Consider the following 27310-nt stretch of genomic DNA (forward strand, 5'->3'; position numbering starts at 1 on the left):
AAGAAGCCTCACCTGAAGTGGCGGAATCTTGATGTCCGCCGGAGTAGCCACCTGAACCTCCTTTCTTGAACTGCCCACGTCCTTTCCTGGAAGGGTAGAAGTTAGACCGCTGGGCATAACTGGAATCCTGCTGGCCTCCCTTATGGGACTGGTACCCACGTTGAGTGGGTTGGTATTGACCACGGCCGGACGAGCGTCCCCTGTTTCGTCCGGCCTTGCTGAAAACCGGACGCATGGCCCGTTTTAAGGTGGCCTGTGCCTTATCAATGCTACTAAAAGTACTAACAAAATGGGTGAGCTCCTTCAAGAAGGGCTGACCAAAAAGAAGACCTTGAGCAGCAGCCCCTGCCTCCGAAGAAGAAAGTTCAGACAATTTCGGGTCCAGTTTCAGCAGAATAGAACGCCGACGTTCACTTGAGAGGGCACAGTTGGCGTTCCCTAAAAAGCAGACGGCCCGCTGTGCCCACTGAATGAGCTCGTCAGGATCAACAGTGGAAGATGCTTCCTTGGCACGGAAGCCCAGATCCAACATTTTAGTGAGAGGACCTAGGAGGTCCAATACTTTATCCTGACAAGCCCGCCAGGAACGGTCCAGACCTTTTTTGGGGTCCTTTGAAAATTTTGTCATGTACGTTAGTATGGTAGGGTCGATCTCCGGCGTGTCCGCCAGGTTATCCGCCAAATCTGGCCGCGGACACTCTGAGCGAAGACGCGCCCGCACATCCTTATCAAAAGGATGCCTGATATACTGCTGAACATACTCAGCCACAGCCGGGGAGGGAAGCCAGGCGGAAGAATTCGGGTGCACAATATCCTCAGGCTCAAAAGTTAAAACAGGAGGCCGAGAGGAGGCGTCCACAAAATGTTCCTTACATTTACGTTTTTTGGGGGGAGGAGGCAAAACCTCCGACGAGGAGGAGGAAGCACCATGGTCGTCGCTCTCCACCAGTACAGGAACAGCCTTGGACTTAGAGGACAATGACCGAGCCAACTTCCGAAAGTCCGAAGAATGGGGATTACCAGGAGATGAGGACTTCTGGGAAGGAAGCCAACCTTGCTGTTGCGCATAGTGCGTCAAATGGCGCTTCAGGGGTGTAATGGCGCGAGCCATTGCCCTATTCATAGAGAGTTGTACCCCTTTGTCCAGTGCCTCAACCAGGTCCTGCTCAAAAAGGTCAGACCCCTCCTCCTCATAGTCACCTTCCTCCTCAAAATAATAGGAGTCACTCATGATACACTGGAAGTGTGTGAAATTAGCCCACCAGGTGACAAGGAATCTGGTATGTCAGTGACACAGTCCGAGGGAGTGAAAAACCTCACAGTCAGCAAGTTAAAGCAGAAAAACTGCGTAGAATACAAGATATAGAACGTGGAGGGAGGCTTGCCGACCAAAAAATAACCACTCTAGGCAAAGCCTATGCAAAGTATCAACCGGGACCTTTTTGCAAGCTCCGGTGTCTAAGCGGGACTAGCTGACAGGCAGTGGGCGTGTACGTCAACAGACGCGTTCAAGAGCCGGCGCTGTGTTGACAGAAAACACAGCTGCGCGAGGAAAAGCCCTTCGGGACAAAGGTCGCGCATGCGCAGACACTCGGCTCGCCCGACAGCCAAGGAGCCTGCTCGCGCTGAACGTGCGCGAGGCAGGACAGTCCCCAACTCCCTCCACCAAAAAACGGGACAAACGGCAGCAAGTGCCCGACCCAGGGAGGTGACACACGCTCCCACCGACGCGCCGGCCGAGATATATTCGAACGACGAAAACGGCAGCAAGAGCGCGAGATAAGCGCCAAAGCAGCAGCACACAGCGCGCACAAAGCGGTATGAAATTAAACATACAATACAAGTTAAAGAGCAATAGAATAACAAGTTTGCACTTAACTGGCTGCGGAGCAGCAAAGAAAGAGGAAGTAGTTACCTCTGAGACTGTTTATATACTATTGGTGTACTCTATGGTTGCCCTGGGTTCATGGGTGACGTAGTTCTGTTTTTTCTTTACTGTAATGTGATTGGCTGCTATGTGTCAGTAAAGAAATGAGACTAAGCATAATCGGAGCCTCCTGTCCTGAAATAGAATTATAACAGTGGAAGCACTGCAAAGAATCCGAAAAACATGGGCTCAGTTTATTCAAAGACCCATAGACGATAGGCCCTGGTACCTTGCCGATCTTATTATCCACAACTTCTTTTCAGACACTTTTTTTGGTTCGAGTAAGCCACACTATCACCTTTACGATTCTACCGCCCATGACCCAGAGGCCTCGGCTCATCGAAGACTTCCCCACTTCGTAACTCAGTAGTAACAAGGATTAAAGCAAGCTGTATAATTAAGACAGTCCCAGTAATCATAAAATAAAAGCACAAACGATTTACTTCTGTAAATAAAGTATAATTAAAAAAAGAAACCTTAGATGACATGTTTCCAAAACTGCAACACTTCTTTAATGACTCGGTGCATCTAAAAAAACAAGCTGGAAGCGGCTCTGGCGCAGCACGTCGTCTTCTGGAGACGTGCGGGTTCACAGAGCATAATCGGCTCGTGCACAGGCCAGTAGCCGCTCGTTCACAGCTCTATCTCCCTTGCCAGTTAGCACAGTGACTATAGAACTCGCGCTGGCGGGAGCGCTTCGCGCTCCAACACCAGCTCGACCTAACAAGCCATTTCCACATTACGTATTCAGGTGCACAATGATTAATTTGTTCTATTTTTGTTTCTGTAGTCAAAACATGAAGTGGACCTACAATTCATCATATTTCTGTGAATGCTCTTCTGCCTACTGCTTTCTGAGTTTATGCCTTGATACGCTCTGGCACACCTAAAAGGCATTACGCACACAATTAAGGTTAAATCTTTCAGCACCTAAAGCGTTAGTCAGTTTCTTTGAGGCCAAGGTGCCTATCCGTTAAATTATTATTTTACCGAGTACAAACATCATAATGATTGAGCACCTTTATATACAAAATGCATTAATGTTAGTAGAATTATTCTGTGAATAAGAATTCGGTGGCTAAGGGTATTAGTGGAGTGTACTGAGGGTTTGGTACTATAGTTCTTTGTGAGAACGGGAGCCAGGAAGTTTGTAATGAAGTACAGTAGCTGTAACGCCTCTGTGCTTTGGTTACAGTACGGGTCCGGCACCTTGTTGCTGCTCTTCTGGCTAAGTTGATGCGGTTTAGCTATCTAGATGTTTTAGTCCCCCTGCAAGACTACACCACGTCCATCCAGGTTTATCTCTGCCTCTGTCACAAAACCTCACCTCTCTGCAGACCCACACACAACAAATCGCACCCCACAAGACGGTGTTATATAACCACTTCAATACAGACAAATATAAATGACAAGCAAGCTTTTGTAATGTATACTTTGGAACTGTGAGTTCATACTTACAGAAAAGAAGAATACACTGCAGAATTATGACCAGCAGAATAGCTTAGAGGTAAGATACACGATAACTAAGAAAACACATTAAATAGAAAACATTAAATTAGTTTCAACATGAAAGAACAATATTCAAGCTGCATGTACAAACAAGTTTCAATCATTTCAAAACTCTAGAACTTGCTCAGCAGGATGTTTCAGGAATAAGACAGACATATAATGAACAAGCATAACCACTGAAAATGATTTTGGATAAATGGCTGTTTACTTAAATACTGAACCCCACTAAGAAATTAGTATCAGGCAAACCCCTATTTTTAATTTGTATAAAGTTTAAAGTATATCGAACAAAACAAAAAACATTTCATCAGTTAAAAAAAGTCCCTTAAGATATTTTAGGAATGCAATCAGATTTGTGCATCACAGTGGATTCGGGGAAGCATCAGGTTTGACAAACCTTAAGGATTATAGTCTTAATTAAAGCCATGTAAATCCTGGAGTACTATAATGCAGAATTCTTGGAATTGCATAACAACATCAGTTCTGAGGGGGTGTACATGCTAAAATGAATGCCTACGCATAATATTAGTCCAAATGTATTTTACACGTTTGAAAACTTACTACCTCTGAAGAAAAGTAAGAATAATCAATGTATGCGAAACAAGGAGGGGCCCAAAGATGGCAATACAAAATACAACACGTTATTAGGAATTCAAAGCACGGACCTACAAGTGAGGAAGTCAGCCAGGAGAATTATTGATTCACATAAAAAGCACTACTCAAGACGCTAGTTACAAGCATAATAGAGCTACCCCTAGCCAGCCTTAGAGAATGAGATATGCCATTGGAACAACGGGGCAAACAGTGGAAAGGGAAAGGACACAAAATAAGAAATATATCAAGTCAGCGGATCTAGGACTTAAGAGTAGAGACAAAACAGGTCAAGTAAAATCACCACGTGGTCACCATGACACTCATTCTGTAAGAATGATGTAGAATGGCAAAAATAAAATACTAATGACTAACATAACACATATCGTAACACTTCGATGATGATCAATTACTTCAGTGAAAATCTGTTAAGGGTTGAGCAGTCACATTTCAGTCAGTCAACAAAACTAATTTGTGCTGCAAAACTGCATCAAAGGAGTGTAAAAACTGATTGGGAGGTGAGGAGGAGGCCAAAGGAACACCTATAAACAAATATGAGCACATAACATAAAGGAGGGGTATAATTATGGTTGGTGGTGTGATTAAGAACACACAGAGCACAGCATAAACAACGTTACTCACTACTCAATATCACAAAAGGTGTAAGGTATAACTACAACCAATTATTCCATACTCTTTTGCCAAATGGCGTGGGCAGGCAAGTTGCTGTGGCTTTATTAGAAACAGGATGCAGAAAAGATAAAAGGATCCAATGTTGAAGGTCAAACGCTTAAGTGGGGCTGGCACAGAGGAACTACAGAGGTTTGTAACCCCACATGTGATCCTGGGGATGGGTGCAGAACGGGACGTGGAGCGCCTAGCTCCAATTACTAAATCTTATGCCATCCCTGCCTACATCAAGGTACGCATGTGCTACACTACAGGCAACCGAATCCATTCAGCAAATCCGTGGCATCATTGCCGGCATCTCAAACCCAGGCCAGTCCAAATGGCTTCTCCACGAACTGTGCGGTCTTCATAATCATTATGTGCATAAAAGTATGTCTTCATGCCATAGTGTGTATAAGAAAGAAAATGTGTCGCATAACAGTTTTACCTTACCACACATTTTAGTGTCTGCTTACTGCACTGCACACATGCCCCTCTACAGCCAAAGTGGAAAAGTGAATATCAATATGACAAATGGGACATCTGGCATTGCCTCCGTTTACACGAGGTCTCTGAAGCCAAGGGATTCTTCACATATGGCCATTTTTCAGTCGTGCCATTTGAAAACTTTTGTTGTCAAAGTTATTTTAAAATAGTCTGTTTCTAAATTACAGCTCCTCAGAAGTGTCCCAGCTGAGGATTTTACATTTCTGCAGATCTAGTGACTTTAATAATTTACTTAAACGAATTATAATGCTCTTGACCAATAAGCTGGTTTTAAATTATGTGAATCTGGGAAAATATTTTAATTCACAGAACCACCATTTTCTTCATCACATATGAGAGCACCTTCAAATATGCGAGTTCAGCTTGTCTGCTGTACAAAAAACCCTTTTGTTTGATTTAACAGACTAAACTTTTGCTCCATATAAAATACAAATCTAGCAACATATAAGTTACACATGACCGCTGTTTTGCCTCTTAGATCATTAACTACATTTTCATCAGGGCATGGGCAGGAATGTTTCTCAAATCATGCTTAAAAACGAATCACATTTAATAAATACATGCCTGAAGCAACAGCACACTTGTTTGCAATCAGCAGATTTTCCATTGAAAGGGCAACAACATTTCACATTGGCATGGGGTTTTAATGATAAAACTGTATAATGTTTGGAAATGGAGTTCCTGCAAATATTTTTCATTTGCACATTACCAAGTAAAGTGTTCCGATTTGTTTTGCTCCTATTTAAATATTTGTTTGCATCACACTTCTGAATTACAAACAAAATGATTAATATATTTTGAAATAGTTGTTCTATTCATTTACAAGCTGTTTAAATGCTGTGTGTTAGAAACAAAAACCTAGCATCTTACAGCATTTTGTTTCGCAATGATTGTCAGACAGCTCACTTGAGAAACAAGCATTTACAATGCAATGGTTTTGCCTTTGTTAAAGTTAGAGCTATTGGCATTGCTTTTGACATTCTGCACTCTGAAGCTCCACTCTGAAGCTCCACTCTGAAGCTCCACTCTGAAGCTCCACTCTGAAGCTTCACTCTGAAGCTTCACTCTGAAGCTCCCCTCTGAAGCTCCACTCTGCACTCTGAAGCTCCCCTCTGAAGCTCCACTCTGCACTCTGAAGCTCCCCTCTGAAGCTCCACTCTGCACTCTGAAGCTCCACTCTGAAGCTCCACTCTGAAGCTCCACTCTGAAGCTCCACTCTGAAGCTCCACTCTGAAGCTCCACTCCACTCTGAAGCTCCACTCTGAAGCTCCACTCTGAAGCTCCACTCTGAAGCTCCACTCTGAAGCTCCACTCTGCACTCTGAAGCTCCACTCTGCACTCTGAAGCTCCACTCTGCACTCTGAAGCTCCACTCTGAAGCTCCACTCTGAAGCTCCACTCTGAAGCTCCACTCTGAAGCTCCACTCTGAAGCTCCACTCTGAAGCTCCACTCTGAAGCTCCACTCTGAAGCCCCACTCTGAAGCCCCACTCTCCACTCTGAAGCTCCACTCTGAAGCTCCACTCTGAAGCTCCACTCTGCACTCTGAAGCTCACATACACAGCTCGGTAAAACAATAAAACACACACACAATACCTCAGAAGCAGACTCTGCTGTGGGGGAGGGGGATAAGATTTAAAGTCGTTTATAAAGTAATCCTTCACAGATAGCGGAGCAGGAACTGCCGTCTCATACTTGCAAAAAAAAAAAAATGAACAAAAGAACAACATTTCAAAAAGTGAATCAACAAAAAAAGCTGCCTTGAAGGTCACCTTTTGATCTCGCGCACACGGCCCGGTCTTTGCGGGTCATCCCGGCAGGACGGGCACTTCAAAGGGCGAACCTGCTTCAAATGCACTAATTACCGAGGCACATTGCCTGCCTTCCAAAGTGAAATTTATTAAGGAGACCCGTGCCCGAGGATTACAGAGGCGTACATCACCCCGAAAGGACAGCTCACTCCGGCAATTTAAGGGTCCGGGGATGTGTCCGGGCTTCAGAAGTGCCACTTTCCGCCCCAACCTCGCGTTTTACTGAATACCATGTCTGGAGTGGGCAGCCCTTTAAAAAGCTTAATTGTGCTTTTGTTCCTTGCAGAGCAGCCACAGTAGGAATGCTTACCCACAGGAAGAGAGTAAAACCACTCCCATGGAGAAGGGAGAAGAGAAAAAGAGGACACAATGGGAACATGAAGATTCAGAGTCTGAGAACTACAGCGACGGATATGTACAGAGAACTAATGAAACTCAAACTGTAGAATCCATCGGTGAAATGAAGGACATCAGTAGTGATGCTTCCACGGGTTTTCTGGACACGGTGGGTGTCTATGAATCAGATGAGGAACAAGAGGAACCTGTCTGGCACGAAGAGGATTCAAACAACTACAACAAAGAGACTGAAAAATCTCTACCATGTGATGATGGACACTTGGCAGTTCCCACGGGGGCGCCCAAAAGTGATACAGGTGGAGCAATAGCCAGCACCAGTAGCTTCGGTCGTGTTTTAAGCAAACCCAACAAATATGAAGACTTTGTGCGTAAGGTGCACAGCGTTATGGCTGCTTCTCATACTTTCTTTTTAGGGATAGAGATGTGTTGTATCGTACCCTTCTTCTCTTTCCCTTACCCCTGCTCGCGCTTGCTATGCCCGCGCGTAATTGGTTGGCATCAGCTGGAACGTTAGCAGCTGACAGTTCTATTTGACAGTTGTCACCTGTGGCAGTTGATGTTGTGATTTTGCTATGACCACAAGCCTGGGTGTGCTGTCTAGATAAATAAAGGGCTATAACCTTCCATCAGTTCCTGCATCTTCTTTACAACTACTGGATGCAAATATATGGCTGCATTTTGTCTGTCTCTTTGGTTCGGATAAATACACACTGCAGCAGTTAGTGTAATTCTGCGTGTACGGAATCTTCTCTGTGGGGACTAACTGTGGCTTCACTGACGCGGCAGACGTGGGTAATCGAGCGCGCTGTTGACTCGCGCACCTCTGTCATTCATTGACGCGCAGCAGACTGCCACGTGTCTAATTCCACGCAGCATAACTCAATTAATGACTCCTCAGCTTGCTCCCTCTCCGCCTGCGAGCTATTCATTGGAGTCCTGGCCCCCGTCTCCCGCGCAGAGCTTCTCGCGGAGGAGAAACCCTACACGAGGCTGTGAGGAAGTGTCCGGCCTTATGAAAGTCCTCTACCGTGGCCAAGGGCACGCGCACATCCGCATTAATGTCTCCGGCGCCTCGGATGCTTGGGAATTAGCGCCCACGGTCTTGCTCGTAAGAGTCGCTCTAATAAGTCTGGTAATGCAATTAAAATTTAATAACAAGCTATTAACCACAGTGAACGGACACGGGCACATTAAAATGGTTACAGGCTGTCTGCCCACATCCTCTCTTTTCCGATTGTTTAATGTGAAGTCTGCTAAGTGCTACGCACTACGACCTAAATTGCAATAAATAGCATAGCATCCAAAAATAAAAGTCTCGCATCAAATAACACAGCCGAGCATCAAATAACACGGCATAGCTGCATACAATCAAATAACACAGCCTAGCATCAGATAACACGACATAGCAGCAGACATTCAAATAACACGGACAAAGCTCATTGGGCATGGAACACAAGTTGCGCCCCCGCGGCCGTCGCCATTTTAACGGAGGGGGGCGCCTCGCACACTTCCAAGCAGTAAGATGGCGGCGGCCGCTTGTGGCGTCGTTTGTTTTTCCGGCGGCTGGTGCGCGGTGCTCCTGCCGCTCGTTACCTGTATGCGTTCCGCGATGCCCTGTTCTGTACTCGGCGGGCCTGTGCAGCGCAGTCCCTGGCTCTCACAGGAACAGCAAGACTCAGTGTTGCGAACCCGGTTGCAGCTGGCGCAGGCAGTCCGTGCTCGGAATCATTCCAATTACCTGCCGCTCCCGCTGGCAGCCTCCGCCCGGAGCCGGCCGGCTCTCGGGCGCTGCTACTTTTAACACCGCCGCCCGCTGGAGCCGCTAATTGCCGCCTTCCCGTTCGAGTGCCGGCAATGCCGGACCAGACACGGGGGCGTTCCCGGCGTCGCGTGACGTCGGCAAAAGCCAAAGAATGTCGGGAACGCCCCCGTGTCTGGTCCGGCATTGACGGACAGGCCCCTCGTCCAATGGCAAGGCTCCGTTTACGGAGCCAGCCAATCAACGACGAGGGCCGAACCAAAGCACCCTACAGTTATCAACAGGATTTCGCCTGCGCGGAAAAGCTGCGCAGAGCGCAGCTTCCGCTAGGCAAAACCTAAAAACCTTTAATTGCAGTAAGAGAAAGAAAAGTAAACACCATTTTCCAGGATAAGATGAGAAGCAATTAGTAAAAAGACAAACTAACATTTTGACCTCTATCATTTAACATACACAAATGTGTAGAGATAAAAACAAGATTTCAAGGCGTCTTTATTACTCATTCACTTTCTGAATGAACAGATTACCTGTTCCTTCAAGCTTAAATTCACTCGTCAAAAAGGACGAGTAGGAGTTAAAAATAGCTCAACCTGGTAAAATCTGACTCGCCTTAGCAAGTAGATTTTTCTAGGACTGAAACATTCTATTAATTGAGAGTCTTAAAAAAATAAAGGACCTTTCAAGATAGCAGATTTCGTGTTGCTTAAAACACATAAAAATAGAATATTGTAACCTTATCAAATAGAACTCCTAACCAATCAGACATACATTCATTAGATCAAGGTTTCCCAAACTATTGGTCACAAGCTGATTTTTGCTGGGTCACAAATGTCTTGGTCTTCAGAAGGTGAACGAGCAACAAAAGACACCTTTAAATGTTGCATGCATCTGGTCACATTTGCTATGATTCAAAGACATAGGTCAAATGTCAAGCTATTTCTTCTGACAAATTGCTACCTGGTCTTTTAACAAGGGGATTAGTGCTTACTTTTCGATCACTGACTGCAAAGTGTCAGAAGTTTTTTTTAATTAACTACACGATAATCTTGCTGGGCACAATGAGTGTGAAAGGAAAGGCTGTAGAGTGTAATTTTATTGTAATGCACAATAAAATGTATATACCTGTAGATAAACTGTACACATATTTCAGAATATATCAGCAGTTAGGAAAGCAAAAAGTAAGCACTTGAATTTTGAAGAGTGATTGGAAAAAACTATTTTAATAGGATCAAAATAAAATCAACACACTTTATGTGGTGCTGCACGAATGGTAAATATTCACTAAAACCCATAATCCACGTTATCAGTTGTGTGCTATATAGTTTTATCAGTAAAACGGAATGCTGTTCAAGTTTACTGCCCAAGTTTACTGCCCATTTCAATGGAAAATGTGTCACCTGTAGCTCACAGTGTGCTACCACATGATGCTTTAGTAATATATTTGTGACTGTGTGCTCCAAAAATGCACCATCCGCTACATATCACAACCATACCTCTCTCTCCTGATGTATACATTTGCTACATTTGTTCTTGGTGTGACGCTATGATTTTTCACAATCCTGGTGACATCAGTGGTGAAACATTGATGTCAGCACCTTCACTCTAAAAATTGTTCCAGCATCACTAGTACAAAGAGGCTGAAATGTGTTCCTAAGTGCACTTTTAAAACAAACCCCTGAAAGTATTCATTAGCAAGACTGCAGATGAACCTTCCAGTACTTTTATCGTTTTTTTTTTTTTACTTCACGGTGCTACTTAAAGAGAGAATGTGCTCACAATATGTGATCATACACAGTCATCCCACTTGTGTATGACTTTTACACAGAAAATGAGAAATATGGAAGTGGCCCAACTGCAAGAGAGCTACAGATTTTGCAGAGAACAAGGCACGAGTTCAGGTGTTGGTTCAATATTGTTGGCCAATGGAAACGTTTTTTCTGGTTTATATTTTTTTACACATAATTTTACATATAAGGACTGAATTAACATAACTGCAATTTAAATTAATTTTCTATTGTGTGCACAATTGTGTTTATTAATGGGTTTTATTTGCGTCATATTTCTGTTTCAAACGCCATTATAGACATAAACCTGTCAATCACTCATGCCACCCCCCTCCCCACCCATCATCGCGAACATCCCCCCCCCCCCCCCCCCCCCAGAGGCTCCACAGCACAAATTTTAAATTGAAGTCATACTAGTTTATTTTCATATCAGTAATGTTTTGTTCGAAATGAGCTTTCTATGGTGCATATGTAAGATTACAACAAGAATCTACATTTCTCTTTCCTTCATTGGATTTATTCAATGAGATAAATTGTTATTGTTAAATGTTTCATATTAGTTTGAAAATCTCTGAAATGTATTAGCATAGAAAGTGTTGAATAGTTATCCAAAGGAGTGTGGATGGCGTGTATTTAGTAAGGTAATGAGATTTACTATTCCTGTGGTCTGATTTGTACAGAAATTATACTTTTGTTCACACCACTGAGTTTGTAGTATTGTTAATATGTTATGCAAGAGAGGTGTATAAAACCCACTTGATTCTGGTATTGAGTCAGAACACTTCTTTTCAACTAGGGATGCTGCCCAATTTCGCTATGTTTTTGCTGCTCATTTCTACTTGAAATATTTATTTTTTCCAAAACAGATTTTATTGTATCAACAGCCATACATATCCTGGTATAGCCAGGGTTTCTGGTAGAAACAGTATAATACAATGTTACATCAATGAAGTCGAGATTTACAGTGTCTAAACAAAACAAGATAAGATTGGAAAAAGTCTTGGCAATTAAATATTAATAAGTAGTGCCATGTCTATATTACATTCTCGGATGTCTGCAGCCCCCTGCCACCACCGCCCTACTGTCCCAATACTTATGTATCTATTGTTATAGGAGTAAGGGGCTCTAGATATAGACCACGATAATCCGCCCAGGTCTTCCATATTTTGGGGTGCTTTGAAAACAAGTAGCTCTAAACCCATACAGATGTCCAACCTTTCCTCCAAACCTCCACCAGGGAAGATATGTGGCCTTCCATGCCTTAGCTATGTCACGTTTCGCCAATGTGAGAACCAGAAGTAGTAGGTGGTGCTTATAGCTATTGACTCCTACACCTTCTGTAATATGTAGTAGGGCCAGTTTCAGCGACATGGGAATATCCCTGCCCAGCACCTCTGAGAGACATGCCATAACCCCTCGCCAGAACCTCAGGAGTGCAGTACATTGCCAGATTGTATGTATTAAGGTGCCCGCAGTATTACCACAGCGCAAGCATAGTGGGGATTTCACTGTGCCGGCCCTCCACAACTTATATCTGGTAAAGTATACTCGATGAAGGTATTTAAATTGTAAGAGCCCAGTTATGATGCAATGGCCGTGCCACGTGGGGAAGTCAGCGCCTCGTCCCAGTCATCATCGTCCAGTGGACCCAAGTCCCCCTGCCAGGCCTCTCGGAGTGTGTCTAATGTGGTAGGGCAATTGGTAACAAGTGATCTATATATTTCAGTAATTCTATGGTCCCCGAGATCCCCCATAAAGATATTTGCCTCAATACGGTTAAATTCAGGTATAGTCTCTAGGTGTGCAATATAGGGGGATAGTGCATGAGAGAACTGAAGTTATTTTTAAAACTGCATGTGGGCCATGTTGAATTCTCTCTGGCGCTCCGGAAATTATTTCAATGCCTGACCCTGCAGGACCACCCCTAGTGTAGATATACTAATGTCTTCCCAGCATCTAAAATCGGTCAGTAATGAAAGCTGGGGTAAGAGGCAGTTATGCCACAAGGAAGTCTCCCTATTCAGTTGGCCCCACCACCCCACCCGGAGCAGAGACCAGCTCCATATCACAAATACCACCCTCGTCGGCGGCGGTAAGGCTCGAAGTGCCGGTCCCAAGTACAGGTAAGTACGTAGTGTCCTATCAGCCAGCGCTCTACTGCATATGCCGGGCCTCGTCTATCCCAGTACCAAGAGTCGTTAAGGACAGGGAAGTGGGATGCAATGTAGTAAGCTTGAATATCTGGGGTAGCCATTACCCCACAGTATGTGAATTGGAAGCAGGATCTCTGCCCCCCACCCCCCTTCCAAAAGAAATTAACCTAATGTAGCGTTCATTTGTCAGAACAATGTGGTCGGTATCGGAAATATGTGATTCTGCAGCTGGTATAATAGATGGGGGAAAGAAAGCATCTTAAAATTAGCTGATCAGCCGAATAGTGGCAAAGGTAAATAAGTCCAGGACGGTACCTGTTCTCTTGTCTGCAACCACAACAGAGTCAGATTTTTGTCCCACGATGCGGGCTGGGAGGGTGATAGGAACACCCCTGATATTTAAATCCTTCTGTAACTACTGTCACGTCTCAACCAAACACCCAATTCACTCCCTCCTCGTATGGGCTAAAGGAACGGCTAACAGGCTTTCATGAACACACCCAAAGACTTGCATTATTCGAAGTAGCCTTGGCCCTGTCTGGTTGGAGTCCGTAAGGAAAAACAGTACATTGTCCGCATGTAGTGCAAAGCGGTCAGAGATTTCCTTGGACCACTCAAAGCTCGCGACCTGAGCATCAACCCTGACCCAAGCGGCGAGCTGCTCCATCACAAAGGCAAACAAGTAAGGGGAGAAGAGACAACCTTGTAGGGTCCTTCATCCAATGGAAAGGTCTGTGAGGTTGAGCTTGCCACCCGTCCCGAAGCTGTGAGGTCAGTGTATAAAAGTTGTATATAGGAAAGGAGACAGGCCGATAGTCGATGTTCAGCCGACTCTGGAACGCAAAGAGGTAGGGCCAGCTAAGCGAGTCAAAAACTTTGTCTATATCTGCGAGCAGTTGAGCCACAGGGCCGTCTAGACTGTCCACTGCTGCAATGGCGTTTTGGGCGCAATTAATATTATGTCTCCTGGCACAGCCAGGCACAAAGCCTGCCTGAGCGGGGTGTACTAGGTCAAGTTACATACGGCAAGATGTGGTTGAAATATTGCTTGATTTTTTCATACTCTGGATAACTATGCATCTGAGAGCCTTCATGGATTTGATTCTCTACTGCGTATTTTATTTGTTTAGAATAGCACCCTTTAACTTTTCATTGATCTAGAACTCTGTTATTGAGTCGACCTCATTATTTATTGAGCAGTTATACTCTGCTAATCTGATGTTCGGGTAAATGCCATAACACGGCACACACATCGAGTTATGAAATGGAGGTTTAACATTGTCTCCAGTTCAGCAAACTGTAGAACAGAAGGAGGTACATTGTTGGGGTGGGTAAATGTTGGGATAGTTTTGCTCCCATAAACAGTCAGGGTTATTTTTTTTCTTTTTAAGCATGTTGATTGTTAAATTATTATGACTTTAATAAGTTCAAAAGAATATAGAATTGCCAATTAAATATCTTTCGGGACCTTGAATTAGATTCATAGCTCCAAAATACTTCACATACATAAAGTCAATGCTATACACATGGTTACTAAGTACTGTACAAATAAAGAGTAAGGGAGAACACCAAAGACTTTAATAGAAATACAGTGCAAAGAGGATGCTTAATGACTTAGAGCAGCCGACCTTGGTACACAGAAACTAGATTCTAATCCCGACTCGGCTGAAAACCTGAGCAACAACCTCCTCGTGCCTAAAAAGCGGCTCTCTGTAAAGTGCCAGTGTCTCACTAAATACAGCTGCAAAAATAAGTAATAAATCCAAGTTCCTGCTCACCCGAAAAGAATTCGGGCAAACTGACAAGGGCTAATGCATAAAGCTGGCTCCTATCTTGACATAAATTGGCAACGATAACGTAAGTAAAACCCAGAACCAATGTTTTCACATTTAAAAAGATTCACTTTCATCATGCGGACTTGTATTATATTCGCCAACAACATTAATTTCGTTGAAGGACACGGTTCTCTTAAGGACAACTGCTGACAGTAGTAGTGTTCGGTTCAACGGTATTCTCCCCATTCCAAGATGGCCGCCAAATGCTCATTTTACCGAGGACATACACATGAGAGCTAGGGCTGCTGATCCATGTTCTGCTCTCATGACACTGAACTGGAGGAGCATTTCAATATGTCTTACTTGACATTTATGAAAGGAGCAAGTACTGCACTCTCACCTGCTGCCGCGGTAGGAGACCCCGAAGCAATACGCTACCCACCGCGGCAAACATTTTCTACGGCGCTGCTGCCAACCGCGGATCTGCTTCCGGACCTTTAAACAAACTCTTCCGGTGCTAGGGCTGGTTCAACAGCATGTGTGCTACACCTATTCCTACAATAAAAGACTGAACCGCTCCTGGTATACCATTGACATTAACACAGAACACTTTCTTTCGGAAGGATATATTTCCCTTAGAATGACAACTTCTATCTAGTATAAATAGTAATTCATTGTTAGATCTCCGAGATCCAATCTGAAAGGAAGAACACGTCAAATCCATATGTTTACCAAAGACAGGAAACGTGTAGTTAATTGGCTGGGTCATGCACATGGAAGAAGAACGCCAAAGCAGGGTTGTGAAAAGAGCTAGAGTGCTGACTTTATATGATTAACCATGACGCCGTGGAGCCCTTCAAAAAGGGCATTTCAACTAGCCGTTTTCTTTTGCAGCAATAGGATGTATAAATATTGGCAAGCAGTTTGTTGTGTCTGGTGTTACTAGTTGTAGAAGTAGGTGCGGACCAAGAACAGTTTTATCTTGTGTACATAAATAAGGACGTTGCTTTTCCGGAACAAAATGCGCCAGACACCAATACCAGTAAGGGTTTCCCTTATTTAAGAAAATAAAGCATCCGTGTTTACAGTTGCAGCGATTAGAATTTGTTACACTCGCAATATATTCTTAGAGTCCTAGAAGGCATGTGGGACTACAGCTTCAGAATGGGGAGATGTGACGACAATATTGCCGCCATTTTACAGTTCCTAGTCACTTGTACTAATGTTGAAGACCAATTGGGCTAATTTCCCAGTGTGTCATGGCCGCCTCCTGTTATGGCGTGTGTGTGTATATGTATGTGTAATACACGTTTATTTTACCGCCTTTCTAAATTCGTAGCTGTGCACCTTTGAGAGTCTGGGTCTGGCTGCAAGATACAGTCGCCATGGGCAAGCGAAGGAAAGACAAGCAAGTAATTAATAGCCTGACCAAGAAGCAGAAGAAACATCTAATAGAGTTCGGAGAGCAGCACCCCTTTTATGACAAGTAAGTGTCTTACCTTCTTTTAGAGACTTGAGATTTTTCCTAACTGTTCTTGTGGTATTTATATTCATATTTGTTGAGCTGCTCTTTTTTCATTTATTACGGTCAGGTTTTTGTTTAATTGTTTAGACGGATTCAGAATTCAAGTACTTGGACACTAATTAGCATGTTAAATGTGTCATTGAGCCAGCGGTATGTAGTGAATTGTAGCGTAATAAGCACTGGTAAATTGTATTTGCATTTTTATAGCGTTTACTACTCCTGACCAGTCATCAAAGCATTTTATGTCAAGACAGAACGACGCTCCTTAACCTAATGTTAGTAGTTAATCCAGTGTTCTTGATTACTGTTAGTTATGGGGATTAGTATTGTGCACTCAAAACAAACCATTCTATGCAGTCATTCCAGTTTCTTTGTGGTGGACTCACTTAATGGTAATTAGTTGCGATCATTAGTGGGAGGAGAGGGGGGTGAACCAAAGTACTTTGTTTGGTGGGATTAATAGATGAGTTTAGTGACGATTAGGCATTGTTAGATTGCATAGATGTCTTTCAGAGAAAGATTGTTATTTTGTAAATGAGTTGTGGGAAATTTTCAGAAATGCAGTAACAGAATAAGCTAAACATTCACGAGTCCAAATTTAAAGAGCTTTAGGCAGCATTCCAAGGAAACAGTAATTTCAGGATCACAGTAGTGTGATAATATACAAGGAAATCAGGTTAGGTGACATTGAGGCTAAGCGACCAACTAGGAATGTGCCTCTTATTTAGCTGCCAATCACCCCGCATGTTGTTACAATGCCATAGTTACAGCAAACGCATTGTAACAATGCATACCATTACCCAACAAGTCGTAACAACGACTTGCGGAGGGGGGCGCTGGATGTTGGAATAGTATACTTTACTATTCCAACTCCAGTCTGTGCGGATAGTAGGGAAGGTGTTGGATTTCAAATCCAGTGCCTTCTCCCCCCTCTGCAAGCCGTTGTGGCGACTGGCGGGGTAATGGAATTCATTGTTACAATGCGGTCGATGTAATGACTGCGTTGTATCAACATGCAGGGTGACGGTTTGGTAGTTAGGGTTGTTTACCCCCAACTAGACTACTTGTTTTGTACATGCATTATCATTTTAGTATGAGCTTTGTTTAAAGTCTTTTGCATAATTGTAGTAGTACAGTAGTAACATTGTTGGCACATGGAATGTGACTAAAGGTGAGGATTGTAGGTGGTGTGTATGTGGAATGGTGGGGATAAGTGAAAGTTTTAATGTGAGAGCATTCGGACGCAGCTAGGGGGCTAATGAATTTGGTTGTTTTCTGTATCTGCATGCATTGATACCAATTAACACTACTTACCTCACCATGCAGAGTTTCTTTGTCTTGTCACGGTGGTGACAAGCATGTAGATTCAGGAGCAACAGGAGGGATTTTAATAGCGAGCAAGCATAGACTGAAAAGTTGCAGCTGATTGGATAGAATGCTGCATCGGGTCACCTGTCACTCAGCGGTAAGCTTGATAAATTGGATGAGTAGGCTGGCTGCCTACAACCACTCAGTAGAAGCCAGCCAACCAATCGCTATCTACTTTGGACATGAGTAAAAGTGGTGGCCATTTGGGAATCTGAGTCACCCTCAATTATATGGTTATTGATAACAATGACATTTGATGCAATACATGTTTCTGCCGTACTGGATTAGGGTGACACTAAACAGCAGCTGATTTCTGTTATCATTTTTATGTTTCGCCTGGCGAACAGCTGCGCAAGCAGCGTTTCGCGCAGGCAAAATCTTTTGATTACAACAGTATGGCCTTAGTTCCGCCTCTCTCTTCCATTGGCTAGCTCCATAAATGGAGGCTAGCCATTGGAAGAAAGATCTGTCCGTCACTCGCTGAGGCGACTCGTGGGCGTTCCGGCGATTTTGTTTTTTTCTCATCCTGCCCCTTTTAGCACTTCATTGCGGCGGTGGGAGGGTGTGTTTTTTTTTTTTTGTTTTTTTTTTTTTACGCCATGTTTTTGTTGTTATTTTCATCCTGCCTTTTGCAGGAGTGGGCTGCGCGATTTGTGTTGGTTTTAAACAGAGACGAAGGAGCCGAGGTTTTGTTGTGTTGAAGAGGGGACGCGGGACAGCTGCTCTCTGCCTTCAGCCGGTGCCGGTGGTGGAGGGGAAACAAGCGACGAAAACCAGTTGGACTTGCTGTATTCTTCCCCGTCCCTAAGCAGCTTCAGTTTACAGTCAGTCCACCTTGTTTTTTCTTGCCTTCTGCCCGTTCCCGCCCCCCCTCCCGCTGTCCGTGAGCCCGTCCCCCCTCCCGCTGTACGTGAGCCCGTCCCTTCTCCCGCTGTCCGTGAGCCCGTCCCCCCTCCCGCTGTGGAACAGACTCCATGCCTAATGTTTGTAGATTGCCAGCTCTTTGCCTCTTATCGCTTGTCATCATGGCGACCCCTCCAACAGCACAGCGCTCTTGGGTTTTAGTATAACAAAGGCATCGGACATGCGGACGCTCTTCGCCTGAAGTGTGCACACTCACAAACTGGGGTGTCATTTTGGGTCTGGGTAGGCGCATCTGAATTTACCCCTTGTTGCGGTGGCCATGGCATCTGGATATTAACCCATACATGTAGGGTGGCACTACTCGTAGGCCACGGAGGCTGGCGGCTACGGGGGCTGGGTCAGGGGCCTCTCCAGGTTTAACTGTGTTGGTTACGAGGAATGCGAGTGTGACATGCATTCCTTGTCAGACAGGTAGGAACATTGGCTCCGGGGTGTGCGGCCTGTGAATGATTTACCAGGAGAAATTAAACAAAGCAGCTCCCTTTGATTTATTTGCACAACCCCTCAAACTCTGCATACTTCCATGTCAGGAATCATTGCATTTAACTAGACCTGAATATTAACTCCCGCTCGGCCACCGCGCCTAACATCAGCAGAGTAGGTAAAACAGATGGAAAGGAAACGAGGGAAAAAAAACAGTATCAAGAATGTGAGCAAAAAATAAGTGTAAGGCAATTTGGGGCCCATTTCAGGGAGTGCTGGCTTAAGGTGGTCATAGGTGACCTATTCTACAGGGACATTCTTGTGTGACGTGGCACCCCCACAGAACGCAGTCAGTGTATGTAGATAATGTGAATAGAAGGCGGCCCTCCTCCTTCCTCTCGACCAGCTTGGAAAAGCCAGCTCCATAGTAGAGGACACAAGTCCCCCAAACACCCGCCCCCCAATGTGGCGCAAAGCGCCCTGATGCTAATTTCCCCAGTGAGGCGCTAATGGAAAACATCAATGTCGGGTTAACTTGCAGGTCTCCGCTCCTCCCAGTGCCATTGGCAGGGACCACCCCCTGCAGGGAAGCATTGTCCAGGGCTGGGAATGTACACAGGGCAGCTCCGTGACGTGTGCACCGAAACTCGAGGCACACACAGGACTGGGGGAGTGGGGGGCTGGAGACAAGGTCAGGGGTGGACCCTTCAAGCACTCTTCCTTCAAGATGCACTTGGAGCAGAGTTAGCTCGACTGATGCACAGAGCAAACTTCATCCAGGCAAGCACTTCCTTGCTACTTGTAGTGTCAGTACAAAATGTCTTGTAGCAGTGTTGTGAAGGGCACGTACACTCACTTTCAGATGTAAATTGTGCAGGCAGTCAACACCTGCAGTTTAAAGCACTGCGTTGAGCCTAAAAAGAGATGCAATTCTCATACCCTGGTACTCTACCGGTTTAGGGCGATGCCCTTACGTTCTGGGTGGGTGTGTGTGGCTCTGGGTGTGTGTGTGGCAGTAATTGCTGTCTGCTGAGCTCGTCCGTAGGGTACAATAGGTCTCACATTTGCGAGAGATTAAGCTATTGGCAATGTAAATGACAATCCATTTATTTATCCGTTTTCAAAACCAACACATAAATACACATTTTGTCATTTACAATGCCAATAGCTTTAACTTTTCCAAAGGCGAAACCGTTGCATTGTAAATGCTGGTTTACCATTGAAATGGCTGATAAAATGGATTGGGGCTATTTGTGAGTCTGAAAGGACAAGAGCCCTAAGCATAATATCTCAGTAAAACCCAGAGAACCCACAAAGGAAAATCCACACGGGACAAGATTTACATACACATCATTAAGTTTTATTTTCAATTAAGAATCATTACAAAAGGCAAAAGGCAAATTTAGTTAATCAATTAAACTCCATAGAGGATAACATACGACACCTCCAAAATCTCCAAGTAGTAAATCAAATGACAGTGTGACAAGGGTTTGCCTCTATTGAAATAGAGAAAAGCATTAGCACCCGTCCCAAATACAGCAGATTTGATAACGTTGTAGCAGCTGAAAGTCAAGCTCTACCCTTGATGTCAAGTGGCATCATGGTTTGTGGTTCTAAAATTGCAACAACACAAGCCAATCAATATTTTGAAAATTCACTATGTAAAACAGGTTCACTCTAGAAACCCTTCCACATTTATTTTTAAACTCCTTTTTTTATTAATAATAATGCTCATGAGACCAAAGCAGTGTCTAAATATCACATTGGGAATCAATACCATTGTAAGCGGAAAAGTACAGATCAGAGCACCACATGGACAATCCCTCCTTTGCATTATTACAATCCCTCCAATAGTGCCCCCGTTCCCCTGTACTTGCGCCAGGGCGCCCACACTTTCTTCCATTTCTTAGCACACCCCCTACTTTTGTATACAGTTTCTTCAGCTCTTTGGCACCAGTCAAGATTGCGCTGCCATTCCTCCCAGTGCGGGGGCGCTTGGACCCCCCACCCCCGGCAATGTTTCGCTACGCCCGCAGCCAGGGCCAACCATATTCGCACATATCTCGACCAGTCAGCATATTTACGATCAGCACTAACTACTCTGGACATACAAGAGGCATGGGATAGTAAGATGGAAAGGGCGACAAAAAATCTGTCCCTTGTTGAAGATAAAAGAGCTTTGGTAAAACGCAACACTCCTGGTCAGTTATAAACTCTTATGTTAAACCAAAACCACAAGCTTATTTGGAGGCACGTTTTCGATTGTTTTTAGAAAAGAGTTTTATGATGTATCGGTTTGGAGAATATGAAACAAAGGATTTGCGACAATCATGGAAAGGAAAATTCCCAAATGAAAACTGCCGTATTATGTGGATACCACACCGAATCTTTATGTCACCTGATGTGCGTTTGCTCTATTTTGAAAGAAGCAAGAATGAGACTCTTAAAACTAATTTTAAATGATCTTAACATTCGCACCTGTAGACAAACTGTGACTTGTTAGTTGGGGGGTGCATCAGCTATTCTTATCTGTCAAGGGGTTAAGTTTCTTACCTTGATCGACAACCTTCTATGTAAAGTAGACGAAACAAAATCAATTAGGCTATAAATCAGTTGGAAATATGGATGAATTGTAAAAAAAAATATTTTCAAAGGTTTTTAATGTAATTTAGTTTTAAATCATTGAAATTGATTTTTAAACAAGTAATTTATCCTCCGTATTATGCTTTATGGTTGTGATAACCAAATAAAGTTTTTCTTGAACTGAACTGAACTGAGTCTCTGTTTCGGGGTTTAAAAGCCATAAAATTCATCAAAACATTAAAAGCACATAAGTCGAATATGTACACATTAAGGTCCAGATTGAATAAGAAGCTAAACAGTTAAAAAAGATCTTAAAATAGGATTGGTTACTTTCTTGACCCCCGGCAAATGTATCAAAATCAAGTGCCACGTCTGCATAGACCTGCATAGACCTAGTCTTTATCACCAAAGAAGCTCTCTATTCTGATCAATGTGAGATGTCCATCTCTTATCCCTGGAACCTATTCCTAACACACCATATGGAAAAGAGATATGTAGATACTGCAAATACTATTGCGTGGTGGAGATCGTATTTCAGTATTCTAAGAGCCTCTAGGTAGTTAGGAAACCCTAGTTCTTGCAAATCTGTACTATCCACTTTTATACTTTTTTATATGCCGGACAAAAGAAGAGAACATGTATGCTTCGGTTTCTTCTGCTCTACCACAGAAGGGACAATTCCGATATATTTCTTGCGACGAGGCACTAGTAATTGTGCGCAAGGGGAGCGAGCCATGCCTGAGCTGCAAATACAACTTTCTGGCGAGTGCTGGCTGGATCTCGTCCAGGAAAATCTCATATCTATAAATGGGTTACATCTGTATGAGATTCTTAGTTAAAATACCCTCTTTTGAAACCTTCATAAGAGAGGAAAGTCTGAGGGTAGAACTAGGCTACAGTCTAGTTCTACCCTCAGGTATCTCGGGTTAAATATCTATACGGACATTAATAAGATCATCCCTTTAAATTTTGCTTTTGTGGCTAAGGAGGCTCGAAGATCGATGAGATCATGGTCAGCTCTCCCTATTTCCCTGATGGGCAGGTCTAACCTAGTTAAAATGACCATTTTACCCAAGATTATGTTTTTGTTTAATACAATCCCTCTCTTTTTTGATCCATCTTTGACTGCCAAACTCCAAACCGAAATAAATAGATTCATATGGAATAGTCGTGCGCCTAGGCTATCTTGGAAGAAGATATGACGTCGTCGAGAAAAAGGGGGCCTTGCAGCACCGGATCTGCAGTTTTATGGATGGGCCTTTCAACTTTCTCACATCAGGATGCTTTTAAAGACCCCTAATAACGTAGGGTGCGGGAAATTATTTGCAGCACTTCTTAAGGGGGAAAAAATTAGGCCGACAAACTTTTTGTTAAAATTTGGTGACCCTAAGTACTTTAAGAAGGTCAAGTTAAAGGTTTTGAGGGATCTTGCCAGAACATGGGCAAATTTAAGACGCACACTCAAACTGGACTACTATCTTAGTAGGGCCCCATTATGGGACTCTCCAGGTGCACCATCTTGGCTTTTGGATAGCCTAGCTCTCTCAATTAGAGAGGCCGGGCTTTCATCTTGTGGGGACCTGTTTGCTGAAGGAGTCTTACTCTCATGGGAGACCTTGAGCTCAATTATAGGAATTCGCTTCTCACGCTTTAAATACCTTCAAATCCAGAGTTGGTCCCAGGCTTATAGTCAAGGTAGGGGTAGGTTTAAAATAGGCGCTGACATCAATCTAGTTACTCATCTGATTGATAAACCTCCTTTTAAAAAAAGAGATTACATTTTGGTACAACTTTATACTAGACGAGACTGATGGCGAATTCCTGCTCCCCCCACTCGCTCTGGGAAACATATATCACCAACACCGATGTGGAGGGTTTGTGGCTAAAATCATTTAAGATTCTGGGGGAGATTGTGAAACCTTCCTGGCTCCGTCGTAACCACTTGTTTACACTCCATAGAGTGTACTACTCTCCACTGCGTTTATCAAAGTTCCCCAATAATGCTCAGATGGCCTGCCCCAGATGTGGTCTGGTAGCAGCATCAGATGTTCATATGTTTTTTGAGTGTTCATTTATAACATCATTTTGGATTGAAATCTGCGCTTCCCTCTCATCAGCATTAGGTTCGCAAGTCAGCCCTAGCCCCATGTTAGTCTTCTTTGGTATTATACCAGAGCTTGATGGCATAAGTAAAAAGCTGGTCTTTTATAGCTGTTTGTTGGCTAGAAGAGAAATCTGTAGACGGTGGAAAGACAAGACACCTCCTCTTTTTACCGATTGGCGTGCAGCTATGTTACAGATGTCCAAATTGGACATGGCTAGAGTGGGTAACCAACACAAGAGGAGATTTTGGCTACTTTTGAATTGGTAATCATAGACCAGAATATCATGGGGTTTTTCTTTCTTCCCCCCATGTCCTATGATTGTGCTGCTTTGAAGGGTCGTCTCTCTTGATCCCCTTTTGCTATACATACCCTACACGTGCGATTTTGGTTACGAAATGGGTTGCATATAGCAGTATGCTAGCCCTGTTGGTACCATCTGATGATGATTAAGTTGTAGATGCTTGGCACTGTGGGATACTCCGGTAGGAACCACTTAAATCCCCCCCAGTTAATCTGGGTCAGTGTTTCAGTCATCTCCTCTAATTGTTCGTTACTATATGGTCACCAAGGGCGAATATGAGGACACAAAAAAAAAAAAAAAGAGAGGAAAGTCTGGAAGCCCTGTAGCAATCCACAAGTTTGTTCTTGGAAATTGCCAGGGAAGCTGTTAGAAGGTCTTTCCATAGAGAACCAGAACTATACTAGTCAGAGTGTCTCTTTGATGAGTAAACCTAGGTAGGCTTTTGTCACCTGGTATCCTCAGAAGTTCTTTTACTGCTTGTCTATATGGAGTTAGCTCTGGGGTTGACCAAACTCTCCTCCAAAAGAGGAGAGGTCTTAAAGCAATGGTCTCTGAAATGGGGGCAACCTTAGATCAAGTTGGAGCAGAGTCAGGGGGGTGTTAGGGGGAAGAGACACTAAATCCCTAATGAATGTATTTTCTACCAGTACAATGCCTTTAATAGACTTGTGTCCCCATAGCGCTGCGCCATAAGTAATGGCTCCCAGAGATTGGTTTTGTATATTCCCACCAGGGGGCTAAGGGGCTTAAAGAATGTTATGTTATTGGGATTTTGTATAGCACGTGAATCACCCAGGGGCATCTCGGCGCTTGTACCTGGGGGGCGGGGGGGGGGGGGGGGGTGCGCCTCTAGAGGGATGGGAAAGAAGAATCTCGAAAGAAATGTGACATTTAGAACAAGAAGGTTTTTAGTAGTTTCCGGAAGGATTGGAGAGATGTTGAATTCCGCAGCACCTCCGGAAGCGAGTTCCAATATTTAGGGGCGACATATGAAAAAGCCCTACCTCCAGTACGGCTCAAGCGAATACGGGGGGCCCTAAGTAGGGCCTGGGAGTTTGATCTGAGGTTGCATTCTGATGTATACTTATGTAGCTTCTCTTGTAGGTAACGAGGACCACCCCCTTTGAGAGCCTTGAAGGAGAGACAGCAGGTCTTAAAAAGAACTCTCCTTTTCACTGGGAACCAGTGAAGTTCTCTAAGCAAGGGAAGGGATGGAGATCCTGGGGGCAATTCAGGACCATCCTGGGTGCAGTATTTTGGATCACCTGCAATTTGGCTAACGCTGTATCTCCTACTTCGGCCAGTAATGCATTCCCATAGTCAAGTTTGCTCATAACCAAAGCCTGAACTACGGTTCTGCGATGTTCTAATGGTAAATAGGGGAGAATTTTGCGTAACAGCTGGAGGCCGTAGTATCATGACCCTGCTAAGGATTTGATGTTATCTTTTATGGAGAGTTTGTGATCTAGTTGGATACCCAAGGTTTTGACTGAAGAGGAAGGGGTGGGGGCCTCGCCCAGCTCTACTGGCTACCAGTCGGCTGACCAGTAGTGGGCGGCTTTACCCAGGAGCATCAGTTCTGTTTTTTCAGGGTTAAGCTGGAGACATCTTTCCCTCATCCACTCAGAGATAGCCAACATTCCTCTTGAGAACTGAGATTTCTCAACCATATGGTTTGAGCAGATCGAGAATAACAATTGAGTATCGTCGGCATATGATACAATCTCGAAGCCAAACGGTTGCACAATTTTCGCTAAAGGGGCCATATAAACATTAAAGAGCATAGGGCTCAGACATGAGCCCTGCGGAACGCCCTTATCTAGCAGGAACTTTTGTGATGAGAAGGGGCCTAAAGAGGTAGTTTGGGATCTATCCGTAAGGAAGTTCCTTAGCCATTTCAGGGCCGTACCTCCGATGCCCCATTCCTGTTTTCTCTCTGCCAGCAATTGATGAGATATAGTATCAAAAGCCGCAGAGAGATCTAATAAGATCAGAATCATAGAGCCTCCGGCGTCAAGAGTAAGTCGTAGTGAATCAGTAACAGCCAACATGGCTGTTTCTGTACTGTAGCCAGGGCGAAAACCAGACTGGGACGGATCCAAGAAGTTATTCTGTTCCAGGTACTGGCTAAGTTGTTTATTTATTAACGATTCTAATGTTTTTCCCAATAGTGGCAGCAAGGATATGGGTCTGTAGTTCCCTAACACCTGGGGGTCTGCCAATATTTTCTTCAGAATGGGACGCACAAGTGTTTCCTTCCAGGTGGGAGGAATACAGCCCATACGGATGGAAGAATTAAAACATTTTTGTATTAAAGGGGCGAGCAGGGCCATTGTACTTGGGGGCAAAGATCTGCTGGGGAACCTGATTTCGCAACCCGAAGTAGGTTATTTGTCTCCTCGATCGAAATGTCAGCAAACTGATTGAAAAGGCCCGTGATAGATGTCCAACAGCTGTCTTCAGACCGAATGGGGTCAGAGATGGGTGGGCTAACAGTCGAGAATTTGGAATAGATTGTGGCTATTTTGTCATGAAAAAAGTTTGCTATCGAGTCACACAATAATTGAGATTGAAGTGGTGACTGTTTACATGTAGGGGGGGAGGAAAAATCCTTAACTATATTGAAAAGGGTTTTGGCTGAGTTTTCCGCTTGTTCTATTTGAGTGTGGAGATGAGAACATCTAGCTACTTTGATTAATTTGTGATAGTGCGATAGGGAGGATTTGTAGGCTTGTTCATCCAGAATGTTATTTGTCCTCCTCCAGCGTCGTTCTAACACTTTACATTGAGGCTTTTCATTTTTTTAGGTCATCTATATACCAAAGGGCAGAGGGCCGCCGAGCGAACGCGATGGTGTTTTTCACAGGTATAATCACATCGAATGTTTTTTCCAAAATGTTAAACGTATCCAGCAACTCTGTAGGATCCTGCTGGAATTTGCCTGGATCTACCCATCGTTGGTTAAAAATGGTGTTAAAAGATTCCAAAGTGAGTTTTTTCCAGGGCCTAATTTTGCTCTGATTCAATGGATTTTGGGGGGTGCCGCTTTGGCCTGGATCTGGAAGGAGAATTGGATCATGAAATGGTCTGTCCAGACCAAAGGGAGAGGGGGAGGTACTCCTTACTCCTTTAGAGTTAGAAAAGATAAGGTCTAATGAGTGGCCCGCATTATGGGTTGGACCACTTACCCTTTGTGATAGACCGATGTCACTCAAGGAGGAAGTGAGTTTCAGGACATCCA

General features: G+C 44.0%; 2 protein-coding genes across 2 annotated transcripts in view; one reads left to right on the forward strand and one right to left on the reverse strand.

The window, feature by feature from the left end:
- Positions 1 to 15394, reverse strand: part of MRPS10 (mitochondrial ribosomal protein S10) — an 87592-nt gene extending 72198 nt beyond the window's left edge. The window contains exons 1-2 of the mRNA XM_086927825.1: positions 15241 to 15394; positions 3386 to 3450 (exon numbers count right to left, since the gene is read on the reverse strand). Of these exons, the coding sequence (XP_086783951.1) occupies positions 3386 to 3450; positions 15241 to 15294 (119 nt within the window). The 5' untranslated portion in view covers positions 15295 to 15394. The remainder of the gene's footprint in view (positions 1 to 3385; positions 3451 to 15240) is intronic.
- A 336-nt stretch (positions 15395 to 15730) lies between these two features.
- The window catches only part of UTP25 (UTP25 small subunit processome component), a 157171-nt gene continuing 145591 nt past the window's right edge, over positions 15731 to 27310 (forward strand). Inside the window, exons 1-2 of the mRNA XM_086927824.1 lie at positions 15731 to 15882; positions 16180 to 16326. Of these exons, the coding sequence (XP_086783950.1) occupies positions 16226 to 16326 (101 nt within the window). The 5' untranslated portion in view covers positions 15731 to 15882; positions 16180 to 16225. The remainder of the gene's footprint in view (positions 15883 to 16179; positions 16327 to 27310) is intronic.

The sequence above is a fragment of the Lissotriton vulgaris genome, chromosome 6 (assembly GCF_964263255.1).
Source record: "Lissotriton vulgaris chromosome 6, aLisVul1.2, whole genome shotgun sequence".
Lineage (NCBI taxonomy): Eukaryota > Metazoa > Chordata > Amphibia > Caudata > Salamandridae > Lissotriton > Lissotriton vulgaris.